This window comes from Cryptomeria japonica, chromosome 11 (assembly GCF_030272615.1).
Source record: "Cryptomeria japonica chromosome 11, Sugi_1.0, whole genome shotgun sequence".
Lineage (NCBI taxonomy): Eukaryota > Viridiplantae > Streptophyta > Pinopsida > Cupressales > Cupressaceae > Cryptomeria > Cryptomeria japonica.
The window spans coordinates 298485113-298512593 of NC_081415.1; the positions used below are offsets into that span (position 1 = coordinate 298485113).

Genomic DNA, 27481 nt, shown 5'->3' on the forward strand with positions numbered 1-27481 from the left:
AAAATGTATTACCATGTGGAAATAAACAGTGATGACCTTATGAAACCATAGAGTAATTTTGAAGCCATTCTCAAAACCCCAGGAATCTACTATATTTAAATAGCTATCACATTATGGGCATGTACCATTAAAAAACCACATACTAAAAGCATTCACTAACCCATAATATGCAATAGTCAAGTAAACCACAAACAGTAATTTAATGTTGATTTAGAGGATGTAAGGAGACCTACCTACAAGGATGATTCTATACAGTTCATTTAAAAATCTGAAATTGGGCCACAAAACTCATATAAAGACGCATATCAAAAATAGGATCTCAAAGTTAGAAAGATTGTTAGAAGAGACAGACTCTGCTAGTTGAACAATATGAAAGTAACTAAATTGAAGGGAAATGTCGCCTAGCAGTAACTAAGGATATAAAGACTGCTCAGCAGGCAAATAATAAATGGCTATGACCAGCAAAGAAGACAAAGTAGAAAATTGTCTGTCATAAATATTTCAACAGACCAGAAACAAACTAAAACATTTTTCACAATATATACAATAGAACAATAAATGGGGGCAGAATAAAGATCCGCCATTTAAGAAAAATAAAAGGTTCATAAACACAAACATAACTTACTATCACTGTTCCATGTCTTGGATGTAGTTTAGACTGCAGGGCAGTCAGGAAAGGTCCATTCCTGTCCCTAAACTTGTATGGGAAAATGTCATCTCCATCATAAGCATCAATGAATACCATATCATACAAATCTGAACCTTCTTTATCAGGGCTATTGTTGATGGAATTGCATAAAAACTCTTGACCATCTGCTTCATATAGGAATAATCTTTCTTGAATATTGTCCCAAAGAACTTCATCCACATTATGTGGTGACTCTTTAACATGGAAACCACAAGAGTTATGTTCTGAATACACCCTTTGATATTTTGCATCTGTCTTTAGAACAGCTGGAAAACCCATAGAGTCTATTGATGCTGAAATAACAGCTTCGTCAATTTCAATGACATCTATGAAAGCACCTACAAACAATTAGCAGAAACATGAAAAACCCAGATCTGAAAATGTATCAAACTGACTGCCAATTAAATGCATTTCATATATTGCCCTTGAAAAAGAATGTAAGCAATCTATATTTGCAAACACCAAAAACGAGTATAATACATTTGCCTCGGATCAGAACAAAAACAATAATTCAATCTCAGAAAAATACAGCAATTCAAATTACAGCAAATTCTTAAGTATTTGTGGCTAAACTCAAAATATAATATAGATCTTGTTCACAAAGCTGGTACCCTTTGTGATGGTTATTTTTTGATCACTTAGTTTCTGTTCTTTAGGTGCATAAACGATTTATGTTTAGTGAATTAGCTAGGTGCAAAAATGCCATATGTTTAGCATATAAAACTGCTACAAACATGGCATTTCTATTTAGTGGTAGCTTTCCTAAATTTAGGATACTATATTTAGTGTTAGCTTTCTTAAATTTAGGCGCAAATGTCTAGTAACCTTTTTGACAGTTCTTAATTTATTTTATGTTTTGTTTTTTATTCTAGGCACAGAAGCAGTTAACTTTCCTATTTTCAGAGAAATTCTAAGTGATGGAAAGGGAGACAAGGCTACAGCTTTAATTAGCACTTCAGTTCTATTTTAGGTGCCCAAGTCATCAAGTCTATTAATGACCATACGCACTTGCTTTTGCAATACAAGAAAACTCAGAATAAGACAATATTCAAACAAGTAATATTCCGATTTCATCTTATTCTATTGATTTTTGTACTTTCAGCAAATTGTTTTGCAGGTTAATGTATTCAGAAGACAGTAGTTGCAATTGTCATTTCAGTTTGCTGATTAGATTATTTTATGAGTGCAGTGTTGCCGGGAATAATCATTATGTCATGTTGTCGTATTATGTTATGTTGTCGTCAGTAATTATGAGTTACGGCAGTCAGTTAGTCGTCCCGAAGGGCAGTTGGACGCGACGGTTGGTCGCACCCCTTCGGGTATTATATATTGCATACCTTTCCTTCGTAGTAGCATCATCATAGTCGTATCTGGGTGTGATGTAATAAGCACTTGATGTACATGGATTGTTGAATTAATACAGAAATTGGTTCTTTAATATATTTCCATTATGTTTTGTGCATTTACTTTATGCATTTAATCGTTTACCCGTATGTGGCAAACATTTGGCGCCGTTGCCTAGACATACTCGGGAAAGGAAGGAGCGGATGGCATACAGACACGATGGGCCTACCCGTTGGTGAGATCAACCCAGAGGCCGACGACGCACAAACGGAGCTCTACGACGGAGAAGACACTGCAACAAGGAAATTCTCAATCCTGCTTCACGCGGCCATCGAGACCTACGTCCGAAGAGAGGCCACGGAGGCTGAAGTCCCAACAAGTGCCGTGTGGACCGCACTAGAAGTTAGCCCCACAGTGAATCAGTTGATGAACCACCTCCCCCGGTTGCTTGCACAGGCATCACTGGCACAACGAACCCGCCTAGAGGAGATTGCCCATGACGAGCGACGCCAAAAGGTCCTCTGACAATACGAAGAAAACAATCGTCGTTGGGATGCAGAGCGTGATGGCAAGAGGCGAAGGGGAAATTGAACCCTGTAATAATCCCGACACAATGTTAACATAAATTGTGGCCGAAAGGGAAAATAATATAAGTTTTTTTTTGTTTTTTTTTTTGTGTACATGGCGTGTGCTTGCTATGTACGGAAGTGATTTATGCCCAATTTACTAAATAAGGACAAAAATAAAAAGATACAAAGTGACGAATGGCAAGTGGCACAAAGAGCGTTGAATCTCAGACAGCAAATAGAACGAAGGCGTAGGCTAAGGCAGCTTGCCGAGGGACGACCGGCCGAGGGGTTGCTCGAAGGGAACCCAGGAGGTGTCACGGAGGTTGCAGAGGAAGAGATAGACAGAGAGAATTACACTCTATACACTGTCGTAGGGTTGCCCGAAGGGAACCTAGGAGTCACGGAGGGTGCCGAAGAAGAACTCTACAGTTCGCCAGAATACCACCGTAGGGTAAGAAATTGCGAAGAGTTGGTGGAACAAACAAGGCGAAGTCTAAACCTGATCGACGCTACCAGAGACCTACTAAAGAACTTGTCCATTTTGGAGGACAACCGAAGGGAGATGACCGAAGGTGACGGTACGGCCGACAGTGTCAGGGGAGCACAAGGGTACCTTTTTATTTTTGTCCTTATTTAGTATATTGGGCATAAATCACTTCCGTACAGGAGGCAATTTGTTCAGTTCGGGGTCAACAACCTTCTCCAGAGGACCCATGAGTGGAGGGTCAGGTGCAGGAGGTGGAGGCGGAGGATCGCCAAGTACAAGCACACAAGGCACCAGAGGAGCGAGACCCAGCGGTGGGATGGCAAGTAAGCAGAAGCTGCCGAAATTCAATGGTGATGGGAAGGAAGATCCTGTCCGCCATTACTGCACTTGCGAAACCATATGGTCAGCGAACGGTGTTACCGACCAGGACAAATGGGTAACACAATTTCCAACAACCTTAAGGGGAGTGGCCATCGACTGGTACTTCGATACGGATAAGACCAAAGTCGGCACATGGCCCAACCTGAAGAGGGAGTTCGAGATAGAGTTTCGCCTCCTCAGAGACAACAATGAAATAGTAGCTGAAATCTATGGCACAAAGCAAAACAAGAACGAGACTGTCCGCACCTATAGTCGGCGGCTCAAGGAACTGTTGGGGAAAATGAAGAGTCAACCAGCGGATGGGTTGAAAAAGAGATGGTTCGTGGAGGGACTGAAACACTCCATCCAGAAGAAGATGAAAATTGTTCCACCAACCTCGTACAAAGATGCATATAATAGAGCGAGACCAAGACATCCAAGAAGAAAAAGAAGCAGGATAGCTCGTCCGAGGATGATGACTCTTCCGAGGTAAGCAGTAGCGATGGCGAGTCTGGCAAAAAGGTGCAAGCGCTCCAGAAAGACATGGAGCGAATGAGGAGAGAATTTAAAGCAATGAGAAGCACGGGTTGGACCGAAGGGGATGTATGGTGCACGGAGTGCAAAGTGGAAGGACATACGAAGGGTACTTCTCCAAAGAAGGCCTTTTGCGAGATTTGCCAAGAGATGGGACACTCCATCAAGGAATTTCCATACAACATGAAAACACGAAACCAACAAGTATTGCTTACGCAGGAACAACCAACTACATCGAGCGGTACCGGCAGCTCCCAGGCGAACAACAATGCAACATCGAGAGGCTACCGAGATAACCGGTGGGGAGGACGAAACAACAATAACAATACAAGGACCCGGATCCAAAACGACTCCAAAGGCCGACCGATGATACAATGAAGAGTGTGCAGCCAGTGGGGGCACTTCACCCGAGACTGCCCGAAGAGAGAGGCCACACAATATTTGTGCAAATGGTGCGCGGACCGGGAGACCACGAAGACGCCACCTGCCCAAAGTCTGGCATCAACTTGCTCAATATCGAGGAAACCAAAGAAGAGGAAGTGTTGGTCGTAACCCGCGCCCAAGGTAGACAAGCAATGTGCCCAGATCCAGAGACGGAGAAGCGAAGGGTACGGGAAGCACGGGAAGAAATTGAGAAAGAGATACGAGAGGGGGTGAAGACGAAGGGTACGGCGGGTACTTCCAACCGACCTTAGGCGGAGGAGGCTATACTAAATCAAATTTTAAAACTGGAGGTGCCTGTGAAGGTACACGACCTCCTCCAAACAATGCCTCAATAACGAACGGCGTTTCTGAATAATCTCTCCCAACCACGCACCAATACCAACCACCGCACAGATGTTCATGGGGGGTCTGCAATAGACCCCAGGCTGCTAGCAGTTAACACTGGAAGGAACCCGGCCATTGTGGAGATGGGTACCATTCTAACCGATACCATTGTCGATGGTGGATCAAGAGTGAATGTTCTTCCAAAAGAAACCTAGCGGAAGCTGGGGAAGCCGACGCTGTGGCCATCTACATTCAATCTGCTGGAAGCAAATCAGCATGAAATCAAACCCATCGAGACACTGATGGGCCAACAAGTTACCATCGAGACGCAACCCTTCATACTGGACTTCGTGGTAATCCCACTAAAGAAAAAAGGGTATGATGCGATCTTAGGGAGAGGGTGGCTGGTGGCAGCCAAGGCCACCCACAACTGAAAGAAGAACACTATGTCTATGGAGAATGGAGGAAAGAAGTAAATCATAGACTTTGGGATGCAGTTGGTTAGTGAGGAACTGGCATCATCTTCGGAATTGGAGGGTGAAGGAGAAGGCGACCTGAGGGACGAAGGACGGGGCTACAGGGAGCCCAACAACGAAGGGATTCTCGAACTAGGAGAGTGCTCCGAGGATGAGATGGGGTCATTGAACGGGCTCTTCCACTGGCAGATGGAGGATTACGAAATGTTCCAGAGCTACAAGCTCGGAGTAGAGGAACCAAAGCAAGTAACAGAGGAGGTGTACATGTCGAAATACAAAGAATATTGGAAGGGAGACGCCCCAAACCTCGGTGACGTAGATAATCCCAAGATCATTCGTGTCGGCAACGATTGGAACCTGTTGTGCGAATCGCACACCCATCCCCGTCTTGGACAGGGATCCCCCAATTTGTGCCTTTCTGTCTTTGCGGAAGAGGAAGGGGATATGAAGGGTCAAGTGCCGCTAAAACCAAATTCGGCCTCTAGGGCCATATTGCGAACTTAAAACTCCCCAATTCTCGCAAAATCGCCTAAATGTGAAGAAAGAGTTAAGGCCTGCAATGACGTTGAAATGTCGATTTTCGCCAAGGGATACAAAGGAGATAAAGAATGCAAAGTGCCAAGGTTGACAAACTCACCCAAGTGCCAAAACTCGCACTTTTTGGAAAAAAAAATCAAAAGTTGGCAAAAATGCCCCAAATGGCCAAATTCGGACCTTTTAGCCAAAATGTTAAAAAGTGAAAGGTGGCAAAAGTGCCCAAAGGGCCAAATTTGGACCTTTAAGTGAAAATCTGAATAGTGAAAAGTTGGCAAAAATGCCCCAAATGGCCAAATTCGGATCTTTTAGCCAAAATGTTAAAAAGTGAAAGTTGGCAAAAGTGCCCAAAGGGCCGAATTTGGACCTTTAAGTGAAAATCTGAAAAATCGAAAGTTGGCAAAAATGCCCCAAATGGCCAAATTCGAACCTTTTAGCCAAAATGTTAAAAAGTGAAAGTTGGCAAAAGTGCCCAAAGGGCCGAATTTGGACCTTTAAGTGAAAATCTGAAAAATCGAAAGTTGGCAAAAATGCCCCAAATGGCCAAATTCGAACCTTTTAGCCAAAATGTTAAAAAGTGAAAGTTAGCAAAAGTGCCCAAAGGGCCGAATTTGGACCTTTAAGTGAAAATCTGAAAAGTGAAAAGTTGGCAAAAGTGCCCCAAATGGCCAAATTCGGACCTTTTAGCCAAAATGTTAAAAAGTGAAAGTTGACAAAAGTGCCCAAAGGGCCGAATTTGGACCTTTAAGTGAAAATCTAAAAAGTGAAAAGTTGGCAAAAATGCCCCAAATGGCCAAATTCGGACCTTTTAGCCAAAATGTTAAAAAGGGAAAGTTGGCAGAAGTGCCCAAAGGGCCGAATTTGGACCTTTAAGTGAAAATGTGAAAAGTGAAAAGTTGGCAAAAATTCCTCAAAAGGCCAAATTCGGACCTTTTAGCCAAAATGTGAAAAGTGAAAAGTTGGCAAAAGTGCCCAAAGGGTCGAATTTGGACCTTTAAGTGAAAACCTGAAAAGTGAAAAGTTGGCAAAAATGCCCTAAATGGCCAAGTTCGGACCTTTTAGCCAAAATGTTAAAAAGTGAAAGTTGGCAAAAGTGCTCAAGGGCCGAATTTGGACCTTTAAATGAAAATGTGGAAAGTGAAAAGTTGGCAAAAATGCCTCAAAGGGCCAAATTCGGACCTTTTAGCCAAAATGTGAAAAGTGAAAAGTTTGCAAAAGTGCCCTAAATCCTAAAATTCACCATTAAGGGGTGAAAATGTCTCAGTTTTTAAAACTTTTCGAACGCCCCTCTTGCCCGAAATTGCCAAGAACAACTAAATTCGCGGAAGGAGTAAAAGCATTAAAACCTGGGAAATTTTCAAATGACCCTCCAGGCGTTAAATTTAAATATTTGTTAAATTAAATTAATTAATTTTTCAAATTGATTTATTGAAATGAAATTGATCGTTCGCAGGTCGCAGGACGTCATTAGGGAACCAAGAAAAAGACCTGAAACGCAAATCGAAGAAGGATCGCAATCAAGGCCAAGCGCTGAAGACTGGAAAAAGGAAAAAGATGTGGGAACGCACTGCAGGAGCGCGAGCAACCAAACATTGGGAACCGTGCTGCTGAACAAAGATGAAGTCCACCACCGGGACCAAAGACCAAAGAACACTCTAAATGCTGCAAGTTTATGCCTTCTCGAGAAAAAGAACACAGCTGGATTTAATTCCAAGAATTCAATTTCTAAAAAGCTGAAATTGTTTTATTGTAAAACTGCTCGTAGGTCCCACTTAGATATTTTGAAAGAAAGGGGAAACAAGTCAGTTGTGGACAGTTATGTCCAACTACCGAATAGACTCAAATTGAAGCCAAATAGTGGCAGGTAGTTGAAATTGTGGTTGAATGGATGAGTGAGAATTTAATGGGCATGGGTTAAGGCTGTTAGTTTCTGGAAGGCAAATCAGGACCCTTGGATGCAGTCCATCCTGGCCTCTGATTCAAAATTGTAAAATCTATAAAAGGCAGAGGCCTTTCTTTTGTAAAGGGTTAGGTAGTTAGAGATTTTTGTTAGATAGTTAGACTCTGGTGAGAGAGTTAGATTTTAGAGTTAGAATAGGTTAGATTTTAAGCAGTAGCATAGAGATGCTGCAGAAATTGTTGTAATAGGCAGCTGAAATCAATATATAAACATTGATTTGGTGTTTATTGTCTTGTTTTCATCTTGTTTGCATGGTTTCTTTCAGCATTTTAGATAGATCTTTCTGTTTTGGGTGTGCAGGTATTTGATAGATTCAGGCTCATACCATTGAGGATATACTGATTGTGTATCCTTTTGTATGGTTAACTTGAGCCTTTAATTGTGCTTAGTTCAATTGTAGGTGTCCGTCTGAGCTACGCCAGAATTGGGTGCTTAGCCGTGCATCTCCAGTCTGAAAATCTTCCAAGTCCCTTTGAAGATTGCACCATTACTGCAAGGTTGTGAGCTATTCTGGCCAAGCAGGAATTGGTTATGTTGAATCCGTCTACCCACATACCCGTGTTGTTAGTTTTCGATCTCCTAACCCTTTCCTTTTGCTCTTTATTACGTAATTCGAGAATCACAGCAGACCAGCTTGTTGCAAATCGTAAGTCCCCTTGTGCTCCCAGCAAATCACATCAACCACTGAGTAATCCCGCAATCAAGACCTGACAATCAAAACCTTGAGGTCGTCCCCTTTGATCAAACAAAAAACAGCATTAGGGATTTCCTTATCTCAAGAGAGGATAGGATACTCAGCGAGTTTATTCTATTCTGCGTTGGCCGAATGAAGTCGCAAGTTCAACAATTTTAGACACATCAACAGAACCCTGTGTGGAAGGCCGCAGCCTTCAAAATCTTTATTATTCTTCTTCTTCTTCTTATATACGGAAAGGAGATCGTGGTTCGTGTAGAATTTATGGTTCCGGGTCTTCGGATGGCCATTGAAAATAGACTTGCCATCAACGGGTACAAATTGAAACCCTACCACGAGAAGCGCGCAGGGGACCTGAGTGGCCGGAAGGACACCCGAGAGTCCGGAGGGGGACCCGAGAAGATGGAAGGGGACTTGAGAGGCCGGGCAGGCAACTCGAGAGGCATGGGACCAAAGCGGGAGACTCTCAGGCCAAGCAAACCGAGAAGGATGAAGGGCAATCCCATAGACACGGGACTCAAGCCGATGACTCTCTGGACAATTAGATAAGGAAATTGAGAAAAAAAAAAAAAAAAATCGATGGCCACGGTGGAACGCACCACTGTGCGGTGGGACCCCATACGGTGCACCACCGTTGATGGAGGTCACCGGCCTAGGGTGGAACTCGGCGGGTATTCATCCACTGTATGACCTTCCCAGCCACCGTACGGGAGACCAATCACCGTATGACACCAAGCTTCGGGTGACCCCAGTCGTTGTACGGCTCAGCCACCGTACGGGTTCACTCCATCGTCTGGCAGATAACCTTTGTACGGGCTCGAGACATTACAGTCCGTAGGCCTGAAGGAGCACGGTGGCGGCAGTTTAAAAGAGGGTGAAAGGGAAAATACCACGGCACGGCAGGGATAAACAATGGTGATGGCACGTGAAGAAAAATAAAAATAAATAAAAATAAAAAAAAGACCAGATTTAAAATCATTCGATGGAGTCTGGAGCCAGGACACTGAAAAATTAGAGAGGTTTTTGGCATCTAAAAATATCACAAAAATGATGTGCGCCATGGACTTTCGTGTGGTTCTGAAGGGTGTTAATTGGTGTTGGCGCTGCCCCCAGACCCCCAGTTTATTTTTAGCTACAATACACTTTTTAAGTTGGGCGAAGGCATCAGAGAAGTCACGGTAAGTGTTGGGGTTGTTTTGTACTATGAGAAAGAAGCCTGAAGCTAAGCATTGGCGGGGAAGCTATAAGCCGTAGAGGGAGACGGATTCGGAGGTTGCGAACAAATAGAGTTTGAAGGCATTGCAAGAAGTCGTACAGCACCGGGGAGTTATTCAATTCAGTTATCAGCCTTTGGGGAGTGTGATGGAGGATTTGAGGTGTCTCCTAGCCTTTGTGCCGGAAGGTTGTGGCCACTTCCAGGCATGAATGGTACGCTTTGAGGAACTCGGAGTATGTCTCGACTGGACGTGAGGTTGCCTTGGTGGATGCACAGAGGGCTCGGGAGGAGCTGACCACCAGGTTGGAGGCAGTAGTAGCGTGAGACTTAGCTCAACATACCCAGGAGTTGGATGCCAAGAGGGCAGCGTGGGTGGCTATCGAGGACAAATTGGCTAGGGAGACAGTATCATTTAAGTAGTAGTTGGTGGAGGCTGAGACTAAAAAGCGTGTTTTGCAGACAAGTTTGATGGTAGCAGAAAAGGGTTTTCAGGCGAGGACGCAGCAAGTGTATGAGTTACAGGCGAGGACGCAGCAGGTGTATGAGTTACAGGCTCGACTGGCGTCAGCAGTCCTTGCAGTTCTCTACCTTGGTTCTGTTTAATGTCATCTCTATTTTGTATTAAGTCGTCCGAAGACGACTTCTTTTCTTGGGGGGGATGATGTTGCCGGGAATAATCATTATGTCATGTTGTCGTATTATGTTATGTTGTCGTCAGTAATTATGAGTTACGGCAGTCAGTTAGTCGTCCCAAAGGGCAGTTGGACGCAACGGTTGGTCGCACCCCTTCGGGTATGATATATTGCATACCTTTCCTTCGAAGTAGCATCATCATAGTCGTATCTAGGTGTGATGTTATAAGCACTTGATGTACATGGACTATTGAATTAATACAGAGAGTGGTTCTTTAATATATTTCCATTATGTTCTGTGCATTTACTTTCTGCATTTAATCGTTTACCCGTATGTGGCAAACATGCAGAATCTGTTTACCATGTTCTGAATTTAAACATGGTATCATAGCACAGTAACTGAAAACTTCCAAGACTGTGACTAGAATGTGTTGCTACCTTTGAGTGGCAGTTGTCAAAAGATTTCAGTGCCTTGATTCAGTGATCGAAATAATCTAGACTTTGAGAGGTTTTAGGGTGTGATATCTAATTACGCCAGAAATTGAAGTGTTCCTTTGCACCTATGACATGCTACTAATCTAATTTATTCAACTGATTTATTTAGATTTATTGTGTTCCAGAGTAATAAACATGACTAGTCTTGGTCTCAGAGAATATGGTCATCTATAGGGTGATTGCATATGCTATTGAAAGAAGTTGATCTTCAATTCTATGTGGAAACCCAGCATTACACCTCCTATTGATCCTATTTAGTTGACTAAACATAAAAAAAAGATAGCCAATGCAGAACAAATCATATTAGGTTGAGTGAAAGATCATTTGATCACTCAAATTGCAAAGAAGAGAACAATGGACATGTATGATACTTTGATCACTCTATACCAAAGTGTGAATATCTCCCACAAGATGCTATTGAAGAACAAGCTCGGTGGCACACATATGAGTGACAGAAACACAGTAGCCACCTGCCTAATGAAGATCATAGAATTCCAAATTCAGTTCATTGCAATCAAAGTAAAGGTGGAGGATGAAGGGTTGACACCCATAGCTTTGAATAGGCTCTCTCCATCATTGGATCTGTTTGTTTGAGGTGTCTTTGCTAATGAGAAGCTTCACATTTAAAAGCTTCAGGATGATTTCACCTAGGAAGAAACCAGACTTGAATCAACTTCACTCAAAACCATCCCTTAATAGGAAGATGACGAAAGGTAGCAAGAAAGGACCTATTCAGAAAGGAAAAGTGGACTCAAAATCTTCTATGAAAGGAAAGAAAGACATAAGCCATATCTAGTGTTTTGAATGCCACAAGAATGGCCACAATGCAAAGGGAAAACAACAATAGTAGTAGCAATTTTCAGGGAATGCAGAAGCTTTAGCAGTAGATGAGCTTTCAACCAACCTCAAGACAACCTTTTTCATAGTGCCATGTTTATCAATTAACATCATTTTTGGTGTGTGCTGGTAAATGGATAGTAAAGCTGTCATGTCTCCTTTTTCAACAAGAGCCATGGAGAAGACCTCTAGTCTATCCTCATTTCCCATGGGTTAAGGAGAAAAGCTAAGGAAATAAATTTTAATACTATTTTAAGTTGGGCTCAATAATTTGTAATTTTAAGAACAACTTTTATAACATCAATTTATTTAACTAAAAGTGTTTTTTAACACTCAATTATGAAAAAACATTTTAAAATACTTTGGAAGAAGATTATTAAGCAAGGGTCCAATTTGGAAAAGTATAAAAGGAGGACAACTAGCCTCATTTTGGCATTTCATTCACTTTAAGAATTGAGGTTTGTGAAACTTTGGCTGATTTCAGAAATCTTTGAGGACGAAAACGCTCTTGGATTTTCATTTTGGAGAAGATGAAAATGAAGCAATTCCACACAGAGGTTGCTTGGTATGCTAATTCGGAGATTTTGTGCACATTTACAAGTTTTGGTGAAAGCATATTTGTAATCAAATCACGATCATTGTTTTGGAGTAGATTTCCACCATCTAGCTTGAGCGCCAGACTTTAGGAGGTCATTATATTTATCTATTGGCGGATTTCAGGGTTTTTTATTGTTTGAAGACAGTATTTGCATGATTTGAGGCTGGTGTACCTTTCCTAGAGAGGCAAATCAATATTTCATTGAGGACAGCTAGCATTGCCAACATTATTAGCCATTATGGGAGGCAATTCAAATGATCTTGAAGGAAAAATCATATTGGAGGGCAGCAATTAGCATTTTACATCAATTTCAGCCTCTTATTGTGGGTGATTTGCCCTTTGGACAACCTTTTCGAGGCAGATCTGCAGTTGGGAAGCCTTTGGAAGCCAGTACAGCACTTCTACACACTTCCCTAGCCCCCAACAATCATTTCCATCCTTGCTGCAGTCATCTAGGGTACTGTACAAGCACTTTAGAGGGTTACATCAGTCATATAAGGTATTGTACTAGCATTTTGGAGGTTTACATCAGTCATATAAGGCATTGTACCAGTCATTAGCAGTATATATCAGACATTTATGGACATGGCTAATCTGGCTCCAAAATGGCTCACTAACCTTCGTGTTATACACTTTTCCGAAAAATGAAAGACGCAGATAGTTCTGCTGAGCACGACCAAGATCTGTAATTTTCGACTAACCTTCGTGTTATGCGAAAATCATGACTTTTGGGAGCCAGTTTAGCAGCAGCTGACATTTATAGCGGTGTACTTCACTTTAGGAGCGTTGGCAAATCAATTGGAGTGCCCTACCAGCAACCATATTGCATATATCTCATCATTTGATCACTTGTGAGTTGGTTTGGGAAAGTTGTAAATCTAAAACTTGTTCCCAAATTGTATATCAGTATTGTAATCATTTTTCCATACTGAAATTAAATAAAATCAGTGTTGTTGCTGCAGTCATAATGAGTGCAGATCAAATCAAAGTTTAATTTAGGGTTATTCGAAATTTTTTGTCAAGTTTCCAATTTGGTTAGTTGTAATCAGCACTAAGATAAACATTTAAATAAAACATATAATAAGAAAAGGTCATTACAATGATATCAAAGCCAAGATCTTTCCAACCTACAGGGTTAAATCTAACGGGTTTTCATGCAACCCAAAACTAATGAATTATTATGTATCAAAGAAGGAACGTGAAGGATCTAGGAATAGAAGAAGAAATGGGTGAAAGAGGTAAGAAGGTCTTGATAGATGATGAGAAGGCCAAGATCCAACTAATGCCATTAATAGCATAAGTCAAGAGCAACAACAAATGACACATCACGATACGATTACTTCAGACCATAGTTGGAAGACTCAGCGAGTCCTTGCGAGGACAAATGGGACTCACAAGTCATAAGGCTCATCGAGTTGACTCGAAACGAACTCGCAAGATGAAACCTTGCGAGTCCCTATCAAAGAATCACGAGTCCTAACCTTGGACTCTCATGCTTGCCTGAAAACGTCTAGCAAGTTGAAAAAATTACTTTTTGGGTTTTTCTTTTTCATTTTTTTTTTGCAGTTTCTTGTCCAAAACAGGGCTGCTACAGCTCAAACTTGTCCATTTTCAATCATCCAAAAATACAATTTGGGGGGGCATAGCCCCCGAAGCCCTACTTCCGGCCTGCAAGGAAACACAAATTGCACCCCTTCTATCATTGGGTTTTCCTCACATCTAACACCTTGTGCAATCTATCATTGCTGCCCCTCAAATCCATTAGGGTCTCCACTCCCAAACCTCCACTAGTTATTGAGTATCAATTATGAAATTTCAAATTTTAAGCTTTTAAAGAACATATGACATGTGTATGTTTGAATTATGACAAATTGATAGTCAAATTAGGCTTTTATGTTCTCTAAATTCATTAATTTCTTTTTTTTTTTGGAAAACTATGGAATTTTTTTGTCGAGTGCATGCCGAGTCTCGAGTCGAAGTCCTATTTTGGGCTATTGAATCCTCGTTGAGCCCGATATTTCAAACTATGCTTTAGATAATGCATGTCATGCACCCACCAGATACATCTCTAAAAGATAAAATGATAAAATTTAGTCATTACTAATTTTGGTTAACAAATTTATTAATTAATCGAACTCAAACAAAAATCAGAAGGAAAAGGGTTTAGAGAAACCATTCTAACACCTAAGGGCAATGATGATAATGAATAATGCTTTGATAGACAAACTCCTTCAAACCAAGCTTTGCTTCGTCATCATAACAACTACACAAAACTGATGTGATTTCCTAAGGTAGTGAATGATTTTCATTATTGCAAATATTCATACAAATAGCCAATGTTGGCCCAACTTGAACAAATATCCACAATTGAACATAGCCACAATAACAAGGTTCAGGCTAACTTTACACTGTAGCTTACAATCAGTAAACCACAAAAAATATGAACCAAGGAATTTATCGTGTATCATCACGTTTCTCCATTAAGGTCAATGAACTTTAACTAACTGAGAAGTAACAAGAAACCATGTAAAATGTAGAACACAACACAAAGAACCACCTTAACTTCAATGAAACTTACATATTGAGGTCAACATAATCTTGGCAACAATTTCTTCTTTCCTCCTCCTACTCTACTTCTAACTATCAATTGTGTACTAAATGTCTATTGATCAACTATTAACCTTTACAAATGAGAAGGCTAGGCCTTTTATGGCTCTTTCATTACAAATGAATGGCTCTGATTGATTCTGAAATCAATGGCCAAGATTTAACAATAAAACCCTAATTAGGGTTAGTTACAATTAACTTCCACTTGACCAATGAGATCATTACAACAATTTGGATACATGTCGTACATTGAATGTGGACCAATAAGAAAATAAGAGTTGTTACATCGAAATTTGTGCCTTTCACATGTATAGTTGTCATCTTGGAATGAGTCAAGTTCAATGAATCTGGATGAGTTGATGTGGCATAACTTGATTGGATTGATGATGACTAGATGCCAACTCAGCATGCACAACTTGTAGATCATCAGAAAGAAGTGTCCCACCTTGAGCAATATCTCTTGATACTCAACATTACAAGCCCAGTATGATGATCATGGGACATATTCCCAAATTGTATCATCATGATCAAGCCTCTAGCTTTGATTAACTCTTTTGAAACTATCTGCTCAAGAGATGTTCCTATTGCTATTCATCTTCTTCCTTCGCCATCATGATGTTGATACTTGATCTTCATGCGTGGCTGTTGCAAGTGTATCCTCCATCCGCATTTGTTAGTTGTGCATAATGTCCTATTGTTATCACTCTCCATCACCTTGTTTCCTTGCCATACTGACCTTGATCTTGGATTTCCGATGGAAATTCAAGATTGTAGTAGCATCTCTTTCATCATCACTGTGATGTCTTTCTTCGTCATTCGTTATCCACCTTCTTGAAATCCTCTATCTTGATGTTATCTTTTGCAATTTATCTTCATCTTGTACTATCCTTATTGTGGAGGATTGATCTTATTGTACAAGTTGTAGAGCTCTTCTCAATCACCATCTTGCATTTGCGAAACTTAACCTCTTTACTGCATTGTTAAGTTCTTCCATTTGGGCATCTTGTGTTCATCCTCTTGAATATGTCTAAACCTTCTTGAGTGGCTTTGATCTTTGATTAGCTAGTTCCTCCACCTTGGCATGAGTTGCACCTCCATCTTTGTCTTTCACTATCCCTCATTTGAATGTGTTGATGTCTTCTTTTATCATGATGTTAACTTTGATGTTGGGTTCCCTCTCCATGCATAGCTCATTGCATCCGTCATTCCTTGTGAAGCCTGAAAAGAGTAAACACAATAAATCATAATAGTAAATGAAATCCTTATGCTAACAAAATGTAAAGCGTAAACCTAGGACTTTCCATCATCAATTCATTTTAAAGAATTTAAAAAATTATCAGGCTAATCATTCTTCAATAAAGACCATCAAAATTGCTTCATGAACTCCCCTTTCTAAGTCTAGACATGACATTTCAGAACCCATAAACTCTGCTTCAGGTCTGGAAACACATGAAACTGTGGAGGAAAATGCCTAATTTTTTGCTCAGATTTCCAGAATTTCCTTCCTTCTGTTCTGATTTGCTAAATTGCTTGTCTTTTATTTAACACTTAATTCTGATTAGAACATGGTCATACAAGTAGAACCTGGTCATGATGTTACATATCCCATTACAAGGACTACTACATGCTCGCAAGAAAATGTTTTTGAGTTTCATGACATCCTAGATTAACAAAGACCCTAATTTCAATTTGAACATGATAGGTCTTATGTGAGTGGCTGGGTTTGATGATCGATAAGTTATCATAAAAAGTCACAGCCAAGAACCTAGTCAAGTATTAGCCAAAGGTGATCTTTATAGGTTGATTTCTAGTCAATCAAATAGGAAGTCTTGATACATGACAATGAAAAATTGTGCAAGCTTTGGCACAAGAGACTTACTCACTTCCAGTGTGGAGCTCTACCTCTCTTGAGGGACACAGTACAAGAATTCACCACACCTCAAGATAGTGAAAATGGGAGTGTACAAGGATTGCACACTCAACAAGCACAACGAGGCTGCTTTTCTTAGCAATGAGCAAAGATCAAGAATCCCTCTCAATCTAATTCTTTCATTTGTGTATGGACCTATGGCAGAAATGTCATTGGCACAAAGCATTTATTATATTTCATTTGTTGATGATTATTCAAGAAAAACCTAGATTTACTTCATAAAGACCAACGATGAGTTCTTTGGGAAATTTCAAGAGTTCAAAGCTCTTAGGGAAAATTAGACAATTAGGAAGATTAAAGTTTTGAGCTCTAACAATGGAGGTAGTATATCTCCAAGAACTTTGATGCCTTTTGTAAAGATGTAGGGGTCAAGAGGGAGCTAAATATGCCTCACAACCCTCAACAAGATAGAGTTGCAAAGAGAATGAACAAATATATTATATAGACAACAAAGGCTATGATTCATGACTTAGATTTACTCATGTTTCTTTGATCAAAGGCCTGCACTTGTTTTGTGTACATATTAAACAAGTGTCCTCACATGATGTTGAAGGACAAGACTTCAAAGGAAGATTTCACAAAAGAGAAACCCACTGTTTATCATTTTTGGGTGTTTAGGAGTTCTATTTACATTTATGTGCCCAGGGAGAAGAGCACTAAGTTTCAACCCTCCTTCTTGGAGGATGTCTTTGTAACGTACAATGAATCTTCCAAAGCTTACGAAAAACAATGAAAGATATTAGTGAGCTAAGATGTGAAATTTGATAAGGATGCTTATTCAAACATTACAAGGGGCACAAGAACAAATAGGAGCATTGAAAATTTCTTTTTTAGTGGGTTATCACCTTAGAAATTTCTGGATTATGTTACTTTGATATCTTCCATCATTGATGTAGAGCCTTCTAATTTCCAAAAAAAGGCAAATTCAATGCAAGTGTGGCAAGATGCCATGCAAAGGAGTATAACTCCATTATATTGAATGATATTTGGGACACTATGCCAAGACCAAATGGAATGCAATTGATTCCAAGAAGTTATAAAAGGTGAAGCAAGTAGTAAATGTATAATACGAGACGACTCTTATGCATACCAATATAGGGGGGATGAATTGTATATAAATCAACCTCAAGGGTTTGAGGTGTCTTAGCCCTGAACTTTGCTCCCATTTGAAGAACATCAAGGTCTTGTAAAAAATTTTGAAATCGGACTGGCGGGTATGTTCTTTTAAATTGTTGACTTATCACCCCGGTCAGTAGTATATTAAGTCACTGTTTGAAGGGGAGAAATGTCATTCAAGAACCTGCCCCGGATCCTTGTCATCACTATTCGGCCGGTAATTTACAAAAGGAAAATAAATCCTTGTTGGCCCGAGCCAATTTTCTTAAAAGATCTAATTAAGGGTGGGTCCCGAACCCTGTGGGACAACTCAACTTACTTGGCCATTTGAAGGTGTCTCTCAAGAGGGAACTCGGCACTTGGCGGGATGTTTCTTTTGGTTTGGCTGAGTTTCTAGTTTTGCCGCAAAGAATTGAATACTCGGCCCTCGGTGAGCCCCACTTTTCTAGTTGGATGAGCTCCAAGTCTTGCGGTTGCAAGATGTGTGGGACCACTCGGGACTCGATGGGAATGTCTTTTCCACTTCAGTGAGTCCCAAGCAGATGAAAGCATGCATTGTGTGTTAAACAGAGACCGAGTTGGCAGCTCAGTAATCGGCGAGATGCCCAAGCTAACTTCAGCAAGCCCCAAGTTTTGTTCAGCGTTAAGAATGTGGAATCTTTTCAAACTCGGAACTCGTGGAAGAGGAAAACTGATACCCGGTCAATAAACATGCTGAAAGCGTCGGCGTTTGTTGTCTGCATTTGAACAGGTATCAGAAAAGCAGGGATTTGAAGGATATTTCACACACGTTTGAGGGAATAAAACTATAGAAAGCTGATTTTCATAATCATGTTATATGTGTGAAGCGAGAGTTGTGATGATTGATATACAGCAAAGCTTGTAGGGACGGTAGGGATGTTCTTAAATACAAATCAGTAAGGATGAATAAATCATTAATTCATATGACTGAATTGGGTGAAGATTAAACTTCAGAAACGTTCGCAGCTATGTTAAAGCCTTGTGAGAAATGGATCATGTCACAGAAGAGGTGTCGAAGTCTTGAAAGAAAACCTGTGAAAAATCCGTCGTATAACCAAAGGGGTATTGAAAATGCACTAGACCGCCAAAGAGGAACAAGATGATCAATGTGGACATGCAATACTGTTTTACAGTTTGCATTTGACTAGATTTCCTCTGGCGGCAAATTTTCCCTTTGGATGCAGAAGTATAGGGAGACAGTGAGGGATGCGGACACTGATGAATTGGGTTGGTAGCGCCACTAACCCAAACTCTCAAAGTTCTCCCCTACCAGGACGAGTAACGGGAGCCACGCGAGCTGGTATCTTCTGCATCTCTAACCACCCATGGTCAGTGGTGACATGGTTGGTGTGATGGTTAGTGCCCGTCGATGCTCTCTGATCTGGGCATGATGTCTACCATGCATGACCATCCAGACAGTTACACCTCAGGACAAAACAGAGACAACCAGATCCATTTGGTTACTTTTAAAAGAAAAGGCTGATTAGAAGAGTAAGTTGGACACATGTAAACAGCCTGAGGCTTGTTGCATTCCTTACCATTATAAAAGGAATACCGAGGCTGTTATAGGGGTTCTGAAATTTCTCATTTTCTAGGCAAGTAGAATAGGGTTGTGTATAGTCTAATGCTTGAATGATTCCTCAGGGAATGAATGTACAAATCTCTCGGTAATTTCAGTTAGTTCATGAGCAGATTGTTGACTTGTTGCGAAAAATTGTCTCCATTTGTATTTTCAAAATTTCATATGAATCAAAATGGTAAAGATGTTTTGATTTGTCTTGATATTTTCCTATTAATGTGTAATCATGTGTATGGGTTTCCTTCAAGGAAGGAATTAAAGTCTGTGCAAATAACAATGAGTCTGGGAAATATATTATGGATTAAAAAGAATAGTTTATGCAACAGCAAAAGGAGCTGCATTAATGTAAGGCATTAATGTTTGAAAGGCTCATTAATCTGAAGTAATCTACTGTTTGGGTTTGCATTTGTAATCTAGGAATTGACTCAATGCCCTGGGATAGACACTGGCCTGTTGTTGTTCAAAATTTGTTTCATAAACATTTCCAATCCAATTAATCTTTCTTCTAATCCTCTACTCTTTATAAGTTATTTTAAATTATCTGTTCTCAAATTTTCTCAAAGACAAAATGAGTGGGATTAAGCTTAAATCTGAGGTGATGCATAAAGTATCTTATGAATCTAAGAATAGTCCATCTTTCATAAGCCTATAGGATGTGATGTTGTAAAGTTATTACCAATGCAGGCTCAAAATAGGAACACCCTCTTGAGTATGATGGAGCTCGAAGTGAAGAAGGTTGTGAGAGCCTTGTTACTTTTGGATTTTCTTGTCCTTAGTTTGTTGATAGTGTAAATCTGTGTGACCTAGGAATTCAATGCCATAGCCTAGGTTTTTATTATTTCTCTTAGGATTAAAGATAACTGGAAAAAACACCAACAAGGTGCATAGGCACGAGACCCATGTATGCAAGCTAAAGAAGGCTCCATATGAACTGAAACAAGCACTATATACTTGGTACACAAAATTGATGAGTACTTGTTTAATTTAGGATTCACAAAAACCTAAGTTATCAGTTTTTATTTGGATGCAGACATGGGTACTAGAAACTATTACAACGGACAGTAAAAAAAGTCCTTGGGTCTATATATATGTATGTATGTATGTGTGTGTGTGTGTATGTGTGTGTGTTTATGTGTGTGTATATGTATATATATGTGTGTGTATGTATATGTGTGTGTGTGTGTTTGTATATATATGTGTGTGTGTGTTTGTGTGTGTGCATGTGTGCGTTTGCATGTGTGCGCGTGTGTGTGTGTATATAATTGTGTGTGTGTGTGTGTGTAATGAAAATACTCAAGTCTCAAAATCTAGTTTACCGGGTTCGCCTCCCCCCCTCCCTGGTTCGAGTCCGGTCCGGCCTTGGTTCGGGTCCGATCCGGCCTTGGTTCGACCAGGGTTCGAATTTCCCAAAGGGGGTTCAACCTGGTTCAAACCCGGGTGGATCAAGATCGAACCTGGGCGAACCCAGGTCGAACCCAGACGGCTGGGCGGCCCAAAACGGGTTTTTTAATGCAACATTTTATTTTATTTTTAAATCCGCCATGTAAAAAGTCAATTTTATACCCTAAAGGTGACTTCTAAAACATAATCTTGGCTCATTTCTCCTCATTTGTGTTGCAAACAAAAATTTTTGACAGCAGGTTGAAGAAAGAGTGAACAAAGTTTGGCTTCCAAGATCAAAATAGGAGGAGTTGAAGACTGATTTTTGAAGCTTCAACAAGTGTTGCAGCATCATTTCCATACATTTGCAAGCTCCCATTGGCTACAAGAGGTAGGCTTTTTTACAATTTTTCCAACTATTTTTGTTTCACAAATTGTCAAACATGAAACATTAATTGTTTTTCATTATTTTGTTTTTGTTTTTGAATATGTTTATGTTATTTCTTGCCATAGGAACTAGAATGGCATCTACCTCTTCCTCTGTTGGCAATGAACAAAGAAATGATCTGAATTCTCCCTTATGGAAGTATGTTGAAATTTTAAACCAACTTCCAGGAGGTGGGGGAATCCGTTGGAGATGCCAAGGATGTGGTATTGAACGTAACAATTCATATTATTGGGTGGTAGGCCATTTGTGTGGAATAAAAGGAAGAGGCATCAAAAAATGCCTTGGAAAAGATGGTAAACCTATAACAGATGAGACAGTGATGAAATATTTTAAGGAGCATGAGGAGGCAGAAGAGAGAGAAGCTTGTAGATTGAATCAAACCGCAGCAAAGAAAACAAGGGGAATGCAAGCCCCATCTAATCCTGATGTTGTAGTACAAGACCACCCCTTCTTTTCCACAACTGAACCTAAAAATGAACCACCCTTGACACGCAAAAGAACAAAGGGGCCTTTAGAAACGGCATTTCAAAATGAGAGTAGAGACATTGCTAACCAAGATATAGAAAGGTGCATTTGTGCAAATGGGTTGGCTTTCAATGTTGTTCGCTCCCCATATTGGAAGCAAATGATAAAAAGTGTTAATTAAGCTCCAAGAGCGTACAAGGGCCCAGGTTATGAGAAGGTACGTGGAACATTATTGGACAAAGAGTTGAAGAGGGTTGAAGATGCATTGAAACCCATAAGGGATTCATGGGCTGAGACAGGTGTAACAATTGTTTCAGATGGGTGGAAAGATGCTAAAAATTGTCCATTGATCAATGTCATAGTGGTGTCCTCTAAAGGAGCAATGCTTTTGAAAGTTGTGGATTGTGAGGGCCAAGTAAAAGATGGCCAATTTATTGCAGAAATTCTCATCTCCGCCATTGAGTCAGTGGGACCCCGCAATGTTGTCCAAGTCATAACGGACAATGCAAGAAATTGTAGAGCTGCTGGTTTGTTGGTTGAGGAACGCTATGATCACATCTTTTGGACACCTTGTGCGGTCCATTCACTCAATCTTATGCTACAAAGGATTAGGACTAAAATAAAATGGATCAGAGATGTGTATGCAGAGGCTAAGGACATCCAAATGTTCATCACAAACCACCACATGTCTCAAGAGATTTTTAGATCCTTTTCAAATTTGGAGCTATTGAAGGTAAGTGAAATAGTAATTTAATTTTATATTTTCTGATTTTTTTAATTTCAATGTTCATAATATCATTGTGTAAGCTATATTGTGTATTCTTCTTTAAAGTTTGGCTTTATTTTTTAATCATTTTGGCATTAGTTTGTGTTATAGGTTGCTGAGACCTGTTTTGCATCAAACACAGTCGTCTTAAGACGACTTGTGAAAGTTAAAGTGGCACTATGCAATATGGTGATCAGCAACAATTGGACTGTATGGAAGGAGAGTAGCAGTGAGAGGGCAGAAAAATTAAGGAGAGAATATTGAACGAGAAATGGTGGGATCTTGTTACATACCTCCTAAGTATCACTGAGCCCATTATGAGTATGATTTGCTATACCGACATGGATAAGCCTTGCATTGGTGAGATTTCTGATGGCATTGACTCAATGCTTGAAAAAATAAAGTTCACTATAAATGCAAAAGAGAATGACCCCAAGGAGAAATTCTTCAAAGAAGTGAAAGCAATTATTGTAGAAAGGTGGAATAAGATGACCACTCCTTTGCATCTTCTTGCTTATGCCTTGACACCAAAGTACTATAGCAATCAGTTTCTTGATAAACCAGGAAGGATTCCACCATGGAGAGATCTACAAGTATCTGATGGGTACAAGGCAGCATTTCTTAGACTATATCCTGATGATGATTTGCGAGATAATGTTACAAATGAGTTCATAGAATTCGCAAATGGGAATGGTCTAAGTGTTGAGCCACTTCGTCATAGATCCAAGAAGGATGCTCATAGCTGGTGGTACTTCCATGGTGCATGCTTCCAACACCTACAACCCCTTGCTGTAAAAGTTTTATCACAAGTTTAATTAATTAAAATTTATCACAAGTTTATTTATAGTTTACTTTGTCTTAATAGGTTGCTAGTAATTTTTAATTTTAATTTTATTAATGTATAACTTTAATTGTTTACTTTGTCTTCATAGGTTGCTAGTTCATCTGCTTCAGAAAGAAATTGGAGCACATACTCTTTCATCCACTCAATAAAGCACAATAGGTTGCTATCAAAAAGAGCGGAGAATTTAGTATATGTGCATTCCAACCTACGTCTTCTTTCACACAAACAATGTGACTACACACAAGGGGAAACGAAGATGTGGGATATAGAGCCAAAGCATACTGATTTGGATGCTCCCGCTTCTCAGCTTCTTGCATTGACACTTGATGACTTGGAGGGTGAGCAAACTTATAGTGCAAGTGCAAGTGGCGTTGGCACATCTAATGTCAATGTCAATGATGAGGAGGATGAGGAAGAGGATGAATTAGCTGATCCATTTGATGATTAAACTTTATATTGTTGAAAGTTGAAACAATGATACTTGAATATTTTGTCATTTTGATATTAAACTTGATGTATATGATGCTATTATCAATTATGGTATGATCATGATGCTATGATTACAAGTTTATGGTTGTTTTGTTGTTTATATGATGCTATCTGACATGCTAATCTTAATTCATGCTTATAGGCTACACAAATATTAAAATATATACATATATATATAAAATTTACATGTTTTTGTACTAACGAACCCAAACGAACCCAAACCCCTTTTCAAAATTTTGTCGTACCAGCGTACCGGTTCTTCGAACCTGAACCCGAACCAGCAAACTAGCTCAAAATGGCATTACACAATGAAAATTTAAAATTACAATCAATATTTAATAGTCTACATATTTTTCTTGATCACAAGAATCAAGGTCAAAATTTGGTTCAATTTCATTTGAACCACAATCAATTGGGGTGTGTCGACGTGTCTGAAATCGCATTGCTGCAAACTCCATACGGCCAACACAGAATAGAATAACCAGCTGAGTATCCTATCCTCTCTTGAGATAAGGAAGTCCCTAATGCTATTTTTTGTATTTGATCAAAGGGGATAACCTCAAGGTTTCGTTTGTCAGGTCTTGACTGCGGGATTTCTCAGTGGTTTGATGTGTTTATGCTAGAAACACAAGGGGGACTTACGTTGAGATAGGCAATTTATAGATAAGTTCCTTGGAACTTTTATGATCTTTCTATCAAATGATTTCAGTTAAGTTGATACTGTTTTTTAATGGGATTGCGGATTTTCTGGATAAAAGGGGGAAAAAGGAGGGAAGGATAGGGAGAGAGAGATACATGAAATGTAAATTTTAACTAATATAGCAGTTTCATCAAACAGACGGACGCCTCCAAATAACAAGACTAAGCATTACCAGCTACTCAAGCACAGTGTTTGCATAAATCTAGTGCAATCTTCAAAGGAAAACAAGATTTTTCATGTTATCAAGTACAACATCAGAACTTTTACATTCATAGTGAATATTCAATAACCGAACTTAAGCATATAAAAGGTTCAGATTAACCATGCATAGAGAAAAGCAATCAGCCATTCCCCAATGGTGTGAACTGCGAGGAGTCTATCAGATGTTTGCTTGAAAATGCTATGTAAAAGAAATAAACATAACTGAAAGATTTCTAAATTAAGTGAAGAAGGAGACCATGCACTCACAAGGAAACTTGAAAACAGTCTTAATCTTTGCATTAATTCTTGTAAATTTCGCCAGAGCTTTTGCAACAATCCAAGAACTTCTCAAAATGAGGGAAAACCAATCCCTTAAATAGACTTCAAAAAAGGATGAATGGCCCAAATCTAATCTAAACAAGTGGCCCAGATTCATCCATAAAGCATAGCTGCCCATACCCATAAATGGGAGGCAAATATCAACAACCACCCCAAAAGGAGCAATAACTACCCAAAAAGGTAATAATAGCAATTTCAGAAATAATCCAAAAAGGTGCCCACATAAAGTTTTACATTTTGTTGACTAAAAGTCAAACATGACCTTTTGGTGCAAAAATGCACTTTTAAGACTTAGAGAGAAAAAAGCACTTTTAAGAAATCACTTTTTCTTTTCCAGCTCTAGATTCCTTTTCTAGAAATTCATCTTCACCATGCAAATATTCCCGCCATAGATCACGACCTGCTGCACGTTCCTCACGAACATATTCCTGGAACCTGATGCATAATTTGAAAAGCAGACTGAATGGAGGCATAGGAGGATGGCGAATTTTATATTGCATGCCTTCGAAGTATTGGTCTACCTGCTTTAGACCATCTTGTCAACTGGAACGATTACGCTCAAAGCACAACATGTCCGAGTGGAATTGACCAGCGAAGCCTAGGTCCTTAATAGAATAAGTGATCTTATCTGTTCCCAATCTCTCCTCCCAGTCTGGTGGTATCACTTCATCGGATTGGTCATTTACCCATCCTGAAACCATTGATCGAAGGATTATCTTGCCAAGTTCTTGCATGGTTTTCAGAATTACCTCGCATGCATTGTGTTCTCTATCAATGATTTCCTTCGCATCATTCTGTTGATAGTCCAGTACCATTCCTTAAGAGTGTTGATGTTATGAGGATCTAGGATGGTGGGTAATGTAAGAATCTATGCATGGGTCCAGAAAAGAGCGCTCATGAGGGGAAGAGCAGTGGCAGCCACTTCTTGGATGTGGAGAGATTCCCTCTTTACCTCTAATAACTTAACCAAAGTGGTTTCTCGGTGGCGAGCCATTTCCTTCACTTCCTCAAGGATTCGTTCTCCCCTTTTTCTGATGCCTTGTATCCATTCCTTGACGGCCCTTGCTGAACTTTCTCCCATTTCATTGGATAGTTGTCTGGTATCTTCACGTGATGGTTGTTCTTCGGTCCTTTCGAGCTCACAAGTCTCCTCTATCTTTTGCTCTCCTTCAACAGTAGAGTCGTCTTTGGCCGTATTGTGGAGCAGCAATTCATGGCGGCTCTGTTGGGTCGGTTCATGCACTTCGATCCCTTGAATGGATGGAATCTCTCCTTCCTCTATTTGGTTACCCGGTTGGGTTGATTCAATGGCCCTTAGCTCAACTTCTAGCATGTCGGGTGCGGGAGGATCATCAGTTCCAAACGCATCAATGTCACTTTGAGAAGGCAGAGCAGGTATATAATCTAATTCCACTACATCGTCGGACGAACTGGAGTACTTTGACGATGAAGTGACCTCTGGTCTCCTTATAGGAATCTTTTCCCTTCTTGTTCTCTTGGACATCCGAGTCCCTCTGCAAGCCTTAGCCTTCTTTCTCTTCGTAGGTTTCTCAATTTCTTCTCTAGGTGCACTAGACGTTCCTTCATCTTCGGAAGACTGAGAATCGAAGCTACCCATTAGGTGGTAAGTGAACTGGACTCCCTCATGAATTAGTCTCTCAATCTGCTAATGTAACCATTGGTCTGTGTACCTTGTTGGGGCTGCCATGACCGCCTCAAAATCAGTGATTGGGTCCTGCAACCAATCAACACCTAGCAAAAGATGCCTTACTGCCTCAAATTCTCGGACCTGGAGGCAATTCCCTGAATCTGTGAGTTGATCCGGGACCCAACGGTATTCAAAGAGTCGCATTTGCTGCACGCTCAGCTTGGAATATTCACGTCTACGGACCTCATAGCCATCAGAGCAATTCTTCCAATAGTCTTCAACCGATTCCTTTGCTCTGAACCACTTGCCATAGGCTCTCTTCGCCAGATTATTGTGATCGAAATATTTTCTCGGAAAATGGTCCTGTAGCCCATAAGAGGCCAGCTTTGCGAGGGATTCCTCTGCTAGGGTAGGGGTCTTCAGGTGGACATCATGGTTGCCTATGATCATGGGGAACGTGAATCCAGCCTGCTTGCTTTGTCTGAGTAAGATGTCAGCCGGACATGACTGCCTTGCGACCTCCATAAGAATTGTTTTGTCGGTTGGGTACCGTGGAAGTCGGAGAGGGGCACCATCAAAGCCCGCTATTCGGATATAAGAGAACTTTGGGAACTGAATGAACCAGGCTCCATACCTTTGCACTAGAATAGTAGCTTGCTCTGAGAGCCTTATGTGTAATCCTCCCTACATTAGCCTGACCAAGCGCATTGTGAAGGTGTCATTGACGCGCTCATATTGGCCAACTGCATAAGCTAG

General features: G+C 40.3%; 1 protein-coding gene across 1 annotated transcript in view; it reads right to left on the reverse strand.

Moving 5' to 3' along the window:
• LOC131072192 (uncharacterized) overlaps positions 1 to 27481 on the reverse strand; it is a 114852-nt gene that overhangs the window by 26763 nt on the left and 60608 nt on the right. The window contains exon 4 of the mRNA XM_058008269.2: positions 626 to 1026. Within this exon, the coding sequence (XP_057864252.2) occupies positions 626 to 1026 (401 nt within the window). The remainder of the gene's footprint in view (positions 1 to 625; positions 1027 to 27481) is intronic.